The sequence below is a fragment of the Plasmodium gaboni genome, chromosome 6 (assembly GCF_001602025.1).
Source record: "Plasmodium gaboni strain SY75 chromosome 6, whole genome shotgun sequence".
In the NCBI taxonomy this organism is placed as follows: Eukaryota; Apicomplexa; class Aconoidasida; order Haemosporida; family Plasmodiidae; genus Plasmodium; species Plasmodium gaboni.
This window is the reverse complement of record NC_031486.1, coordinates 502963-511942: the sequence shown is the minus strand read 5'-3', so window position 1 is coordinate 511942 and position 8980 is coordinate 502963. Positions and strand designations below refer to the sequence as shown.

Here is an 8980-nt window from a genome sequence, read left to right as displayed (position 1 = left end):
AATTATATACCCATACGGAAAAAATGTAACACATGTTTATTTAAATAATATATTATAAAATTTCTCATATGAAATAGAATTATATAATTCTTATTCCTTTTTTTTAGTAAAAAAAAAAAAAAAAAAAAAAAAAAACCTTGTAGATAATTCTTTCTTAAAAAAAAGAATAAAATAAAATGTTTGTCATTATTAATATATAATTAATAAATATATATTTATATAAATATATTTACTTCCATTTCGACAAAAAAAAAAAAAAAAAAATGTCATTTAAAATAAGTTTATAATTTTTATTTTAATTCAACTTTATTTTTTAAAATGTCTCTTTTTATAATTATCTTTTAAATTTACATGAAATTATTTCCTTATCTTAACAAAATATGCGTATTAAACTTATATTTTCTAAAGATGGAGAAACCATCAATGTATTTTAGGAATAATAAAATAAAAAAAATACAAATACAATATGAAGAAAGAGAAAAAAATGATCATATGAAAAATTTTACTTTAGATGAAAAAAAAGAAAATAATGATGTAATAATATATAAAATTAATATTAAAAATGAACAAAGTTCTTATCCTTCAAACGATGACGTAAAATTACATTGTAATGATAAACCAGATGAAGTAAATTTATATAACAACATTAATTTAAACAAAAAGGAAAATAAAAAAGAACATATGAATCATTCATTATTAAATAAAAGAAAAGTTAAAACAGAATATGTAATAAAACAAAAACAAATTAAAAGAGAAAAAGATGAAACAGTTTTAGAAGAGGATATTAAACATATGGAGGAATTAAAGAAAAAGACAAACAAATATAAGAATGTTAAAAATGAAAAAAGTAAAGATGATAAAACAAATATAAATTTAAAAAATATAGATGAAAAACTTGTCGAATTTAAAAGGGCACATTTTTTGTTAACATATAATAAATTAAAAGAAATGAGAAAAGATATCATTGCTCCTGTAGATAAATATGGATGTGATAAATTAAGTGAAAAAACAAATGACATAAAAGTATTCAGGTTTCAAACATTAATTTCATGTATGCTCTCATCAAGAACAAAAGATGAAGTGACTGCAATGGTAATGGATAAATTAAAAAAACATGGATTAACTGTTCATAATATTTTAAATACAACAGAAGAACAATTAAAAAAATTAATTTATGGTATTGGATTTTATAATGTAAAAGCGAAACAAATTTTGCAAATTTGTCATATTTTAAAAAATAAATATAATTCAGATATTCCACATAATTATGAAGAATTAAAAAATTTGCCAGGTATAGGAGAAAAAATCGCACAACTCATTTTACAAACAGCATTAAATAAACATGAAGGAATAGCAGTGGATATACATGTACACAGAATAGCTAACCGACTAAATTGGGTAAATTCTAAAAATGAGCTAGATACACAAATGAAATTAAAAAGTTATGTACAGAAGGAATTGTGGTCAGAAATAAATCACGCTCTCGTGGGATTTGGTCAGGTTATTTGTAAGGGAAAAAAACCTTTATGTGAAAAATGTACACTTACAAATCATTGTCAGTATTATCAAGATACCTCAACCAAACAGGAAAAGAAATCAAAAAAAATTTAAATGAATAAATATAAATAAATATAAATATAAATATAAATAAATATAAATAAATATAAATAAATATAAATATAAATAAATATAAATATAAATAAATGTATTTGTATACATTTTTTTTTTCCCTCCCCTTTTTTTATTCTTTATTTTGTCTTTTAATTATATTATTATTTTTATAGTAACACATTATATTTTTATTTTTTCATTTATCATAAAATTTAAAAGAAGAGCTTTTTGTATACCTATTTTGTTATGAACAGTTCATAATATTTCTACATATTCATAAAAAGGTTGTACATAATATTTTTCTTTTTTTTTTTTTTTTTTTTTTTTTTTTTAGTTAGTTGGCTAGCTAGTTGTCTTTTTACCAAAAAAAAGAAAAACATATATATAATATATATATATATATATATATATATATATATATATATATGTATATATATCCACATTATATACATATAACATATACACATATGTATATTTATTTATTTTTTTAATTCATTGAATATTTGTAATCCTTTCTTTCAATATTGATGTTATAAAATCTATTAATTTATAAAATAATTAAAATATTTATAATGTATTATCATGATTGAATAAATATGTTTATTTATATATAATCGAATTTAAGTTTATTTATTTTTTTTTTTTCTACAAATTGTCAAATTTTTTAATATGTTAATTAAAAAAAATGAAGTAAACATATGCATAAATAAATAATATTGAAACACACAAAAAAAATAAAAATTAAGTAGAAATAAAAAAAAAAAAAAAATTTTTAATAAATATATAAATTTAAAATTACACAACATGTCATAGAGATAGTATGTTTCTCAAACGTAACAAAAAAATAAAATAAAATAAAATAAAATAATAAAAAAAAGAATAATACATATATATATATATATATATATATGTATATTTATATATGTGAATAATATCTTCTGTATATATATAAATTTTCTATGTACTTAAAAAATTATTATAAAAAATACATTGTATGGTTAGGATGGCAGAAAATTATTATTTACAAGAAGAAAAAAAAGAAACAGAAACAGAAAAGATATTATATATATATATATATATTAATAATATATATTTCATTTTTGTAAATATAAATATTCAAATGCAACAATTTTATAAGTTTACTGTTTTGCTAGTGATAAGGCACGCCATCCGGGGAGTATCCATATTTTTAAATTACTATAAGAAAGAAAAAATAAAATACATATAAAATAATATAACATATATATATATATATATATATATATATATATATTTTTTACATATATTTCTTTTTTTTTTGAGCTTACTTGAACTTTTTGATTTGTTCATACATCTCAAAAGATATGAACAAATCATTACTCCATAGACAGTACAAAGAATTTAAATGATTTTTTTGTAGGATGTAAATAAGTTCATCTCCCTCTTCTTTATTAATATCATATACATATTCTTTTCTTTCGTTTAATATTTTTCTGAATTTTTCATTATTTAGATAATCGATTGGTTTTTGTTCATTTCTGAAATATAAACCTAGTTGTATAAGTCTGATATTATTTTGTTTCATTTTTTCTATAAAAGAAGTAAATATGATAATACTTTGTGATCTATTTAATTTATTAGAATAAACAAGTTTACTGATAATAATATCTTTTAAATTATTAAATTTTCCTACAAAACATAAAAGTTCTTCTCCTTTTAATTCTACATCAATAATAAGTCTTTCTAAACATTCAAAATTGTTAGATATATTCAAAGTTTTTGATGACCATATTTTTTTACTTTGTATAATATGAAGATACTTTTCTATAATTTCATTTTTTTTTTTCTCTTTGTTTTTTTTTTCTAAATATTTTTGATAATAATTATTTTGTAAAAGAAGATCATTCAATTCAAAACTACAATCAATATGTTCATAAGAAAATGGAGTGTATTCTTTATCTGTAGAACTATCTGTTGGTGTATTTGATTCTTCATTATTATTAATATTATCACCCCACATATTATTATGAATATCATTATAATGATTAGTATTATCTAATACTGAATTATAATTATTATGTGCATGTTCTATATTTTTTTCTTTTTTTGTGGTAGACGTATGAATATGTATATTTATTTTATTTTTTTTTGTATGTCTTAATATATTTGAGTTATTTTCTCCTTCTATAAGTGCGTCATGAAAAATATTGGGCGTTTGTAAATTATCTTCCTCACTACAATATTCATTACAATTAATAATATTATTATTATTGTTATTATCATTGTTATTATCATTGTTATTATCATTGTTATTTTTGTTGTTGTTATTTGTTGTAGTTTCTTTTTTTTGAGAGAGCGAATTTTTTTTTTTTCTTTTATGCATGTCTTGCCTATTATTATTCTTCAAATATTTACAGTTTAACAAATTGGATACTATAGGATGTACCCCTTCATATATAAAGTTTGTATTTTTTTTTCTGAAATATAATCTTAAATCTTTTAATTTATTAAAATGTTTAAAAATAAAATTTATGATCATTTCTACACTTTGATCTCCAGTAATTGACATAGATAAAGAAAAAGTATTTAAAAAAAGTTTATTATATTTTTTAAAAAAATTAAATAAATCAACATTAAGAAAACGGAAATCAACACTTATCCATGCATACTTTGTATGGAATGCTTGATAAAAAGATTTATTTAATAATTTATATTTCCATCTATCTGTAAATGTTAAGAATGATAATATATGACAAATAATATCACTATTTTTAAATATATTATATTCTTTCGGATATCTTTTTAAAGAACTTATATATTCAATTTTATTTATTTTATAATCATAACATTCATTTGAATTCATAATATATGATATACTTCTAGGTGTAGAAAGAGGAGTGCAATTATTAAATATACACTCTTTGTCTAAATGATGTTTTTTATTCACTTTCATATTCAATCACTTATTTTGATATATACCTTAACAGATATTATTCATACACATAAAAATTAAAAATAAATAAATAAATACATATATAAATAAATAAATATATATATAAATAAATTCATATATATAATATATTTATTTATTTCTCTCTCTATATATATATATACTTATATGTCACCATAAGTTATATACAGTAACCCTTTTGTATTTTTTTTTTTTTTTTTTTTTTTAAATAGTTTATATAATATTCAAAGAATACATATAAACAATCGCTTCTTCAAAATGGTATATAATAGAAGATGTTATATTTTTAAAAATATACATAATATATATATGTAATTAATATATATATATAATTAATATATATATATAATTAATATTTTTATATAATTAATATTTTTATATAATTAATATTTTTATATAATTAATATTTTTATATGTGTATTTTTTTCTTTTTATAATATACATTTATATATTTTCCTCTTTTGTCTGCAAATTCAAAAAAAACATCAATTTGGTGTAGTAAAAAAAAATCATGAAAAAATGAAGAAAAAAAAAAAAAAAATAATAAAACAGAAAATATACAAATATACAAATATAAAAATATAAAAATATAAAAATATAAAAATATAAATAATTAGATTATTATTTAAAAATATATTCCTTTATTATTATTTTATTATTTTTTTTTTTTTTTATAAAAAAATATATAAAATAAATGAAAACATCATCTATTATATTTTGAGAAAAAATTTCAACTGCACCTTATTACCTGTGTGTGTTTTTATAAATTAAATAATATGCACGTTATAAATACATTAATGTAAATATATATATATATATATATATATATAAATACAGGAATATTTCTTTTATTATTTAATATAGATTAATGATAATATAAAATAAATAAATATATTATATATATATAATAATATATATATATATATACATTAATATTTATGTGTATGTATTCATATGCAGACAGTATAGTATGCTCCTTTTTGAGTTTGCGGCAAATCTTATAAAAAAAAAAAAAATGTATGATTTTTTAAGAAGACATATTAAAAAATCTATGTAATATTATTATATGTGTATATTAAAAGAAATATTTAATATACACATATAATAAAAAAAATATATATATCCTTTAAGTTGTATTTATAAGTATTACACAAACATAAAAATATATATATAATATATATATATATAAATATATTAATATATTTATATATTTATGTATATGCTCGTAAATTACTTATATAATGCGTACACTTCCTTTTGATATCCATATTTGAATTATTGTCTACTTATATATATATATATATATATATATATATATATATTTTTTTTTTTTTATTTTTATTTTTTTTTTTTTTTGTTATGAATATATTAAAAATATAGATATATAAAAGAATCAAAATAAATTCAATCATGATAAAAAAAAAGGAAAAAGATATTTTCTCTCTTCCAATAAAGGATAATATAAAAACTTACATATACTGTAAAAATAATAATTTCAATAATTTAGTAGGGTTATATATAGAAAAAAAAATGTTCTATATTAATATCATTTTGAGTAAAGAATATAATGAAGAAAAAAAAAATATTGGAAAAAAAGAAAAAAAATTAGATACAGAAAATAGAAACAAATTCAAATTGTATTATATAGATAACGATGAAAAAATATGTATTGATCAAAAGGTTGAATATAACTTTATATCTGAAAATAAAAATGTATGTGATGATAAAGAAGAAAATATGAACAATATATTTGTAAATTATATTCCTTTATTATGGAATTTGAATTTTTTGTTTTTTTTTAAAATATATATTCATAATGTTTTAAGTAATGTTCATATATGTATAGATGATAGACCGAATGAAACTTTTTTTGAGTTTTATCATATCTTTAAAAATAAAAAAAAAAAAATCTATCAAGATAATTCAGATGAGAATATGACTGACATATATTGTGATGTTTCACAACAATCTGGAGATAGTGATTACAATTATTTTTATGAAAAAGCTAACGAATTTAATTATTTAGAAGATGAAGAATTTATTGATGAAAATGAAGAGGAAAACAAATACTTGGTGTCACAAGATAATAATAACATTATATCTTATAATAATGATATTATAAATATAAATGATAATTATAATAACGAATATAATAAGAACTACACAGAAGAATCATATAATTATGATATATGTAATATAAAAAAACATTCTTATAAAAAAAAAAGTTTATATTCAATACATAATAATCATAATAGTAATGATTTTAATCATATATTATATGAAAAAAGACATTCAAATATATCAATTGATGAAGATAAAAAAAAAAAAAAAACAAAAAGATTTAAAAAATATTTATGTCAAAGTTGTAAAAATAAAATTAATCAAAATCTTTTATTTAATTATAATCATGTTTGTTTATTACAAATCTTCTTTTCGAATCTAACAAAAAAAGAATTATTCTTTTGGGCAAGTCTAAAATATTATTTAGAACATTTTCTAGGAAATATTAAATCATATCCTTTTTATAAAGGACATAATTTTTTTGTAGAAACACCATATATTGAAGAAACTCATAATATGATGGATATACCACAAAATATATTACATCATAATTATTTATATTTTCTTATTCCTCAAAAGAAAAAAAAATATATCCTTTTGCTAAAAAAAAAAAAAAAAATCATCAAGTGTTTATTTGAAAATTCAATCAATTCTTTACGCATATCAATCAAATATATATTCACACCAAATTGTGAAAATGAAAGAAATGACAATAATAATAATAATAATTACAATAACAATAATAATAATAATAATGATGATGATAATAACCATAGTTATTATCATTTTTCTTCCATCTTTAAGAGGTTAATTAAAAAATATAAAAAATTTATAAACAAATTCATTTTTAACAACATTATGAATACACAACATAATCTACATTGTAATTATAATAATTCTTATTATAAATCCATTCACAATCATCTTAATCCTATTGTTTTAAAAAATAAAACAAAAAAAAATTATGATTTCTCTATCTTAATACATAACATTCATATTGAAATATATGGTTATATTTTTTTGCGTAATTATATATTCTTCTTAATTATAATGATCGAATTATATTTATTTATTTTTTTTAATCATATAGGATATACATATACAAATAACACAAATATATTCCTTGAACAACTTTTAAAAAATTTATTTACATAATAAAATTTAACAACATGAAAAATATATATATATATATATATATATACATACATATATATATATGTATGTATTTTTTTTATTATTGCTTTTTATTTTTTATTCTTTTTATATCATTCATAAATATTCTGTCCTAAATGCACAATTTTTTATATTACCACATGATTTTTTTCATACTCATAAATATAAATATATACATATAAATATATACATATATATATTTTTTTTTTTTACAATTTTTATCATTATCACTTCTTATTTTAATTTTTATTTATATCAAAAAATCACATATATAAATAAATATTTATATATTCCAATTATATATAAAAAATTATTTTTCATTTTGAAGGGTGTCAAAAAAAAAAAAAAAAAACAAAAGGGGGTGGAAAGGGGTTTTTGTATTTTATTATATATATATATATATATATATATAAGTTTTTAAATATTATAAAAAAATAAAGATATTTTAATAATTATATAAAATAAAAAAAAATTAATCTTTAATCAAATTAATCAAAATAAACATATATATATATATATATTTATTTATTTTTTTACTTTTTAATTTTTTTTTTTTTTTTTTTCGTTTTTCTTATATAAGGCTGTTGAAATATATTATTCATTATATAAAATAAAATAAAGTGATATAATTATATATTACATATATAATATATATTATAAGATTTAATATAAATACCCCTTAATCATTTTTAAGGGTATTTGAAAGAGGACCACTAGTAAGCAAACAAAGTAATATATATAAATATATTGGTAATACATTCTAAGCACATATTATTATTCAGTATTATAAATATATAATATTATATTTCACTTTCAATATTATATTTATATATATTATATATAATATTCTACAGCATATTCCTTTTAAAAGTAAATAATATATATTATTATATATATAATAATATTTTATAATTTTATATATACATATTTATATAATACACTTATTATTAATACAGTATATATATAATATTATATATATATATATATATATATTATATATTTAAATATAAAAGGGTCCTTCCTTTATATAAAAATTATATATAAACACATAAAAATATATACATAATAAAAATAAATATTTATTATATGTGCTTATATTCATTTCATTATATGTTCAATAATTAAAGTACATATTTAAAAAGAAAAAAATTATAATATATAATATATTCATATATATTATATTTT

General features: G+C 16.5%; 3 protein-coding genes across 3 annotated transcripts; 2 read left to right on the top strand and 1 right to left on the bottom strand.

The window, feature by feature from the left end:
• Positions 1-351: 351 nt before the first annotated feature.
• Positions 352-1611, top strand: PGSY75_0614800 (endonuclease III-like protein; the record flags this gene model as incomplete). Its single annotated transcript, XM_018784730.1, has 1 exon — positions 352-1611. One exon carries the CDS (start codon positions 352-354, stop codon positions 1609-1611), a length of 1260 nt encoding a protein of 419 aa, XP_018642784.1.
• Positions 1612-2750: 1139 nt separating this feature from the next.
• On the bottom strand, positions 2751-4543 carry PGSY75_0614700 (hypothetical protein; the record flags this gene model as incomplete). The annotated part of the gene is made up of 2 exons (XM_018784729.1): positions 2751-2808; positions 2919-4543. 2 exons carry the CDS (start codon positions 4541-4543, stop codon positions 2751-2753), a joined length of 1683 nt encoding a protein of 560 aa, XP_018642783.1.
• A 1428-nt stretch (positions 4544-5971) lies between these two features.
• PGSY75_0614600 (hypothetical protein) lies at positions 5972-7777 on the top strand (the record flags this gene model as incomplete). Its single annotated transcript, XM_018784728.1, has 1 exon — positions 5972-7777. One exon carries the CDS (start codon positions 5972-5974, stop codon positions 7775-7777), a length of 1806 nt encoding a protein of 601 aa, XP_018642782.1.
• Between the last annotated feature and the right edge of the window lie 1203 nt (positions 7778-8980).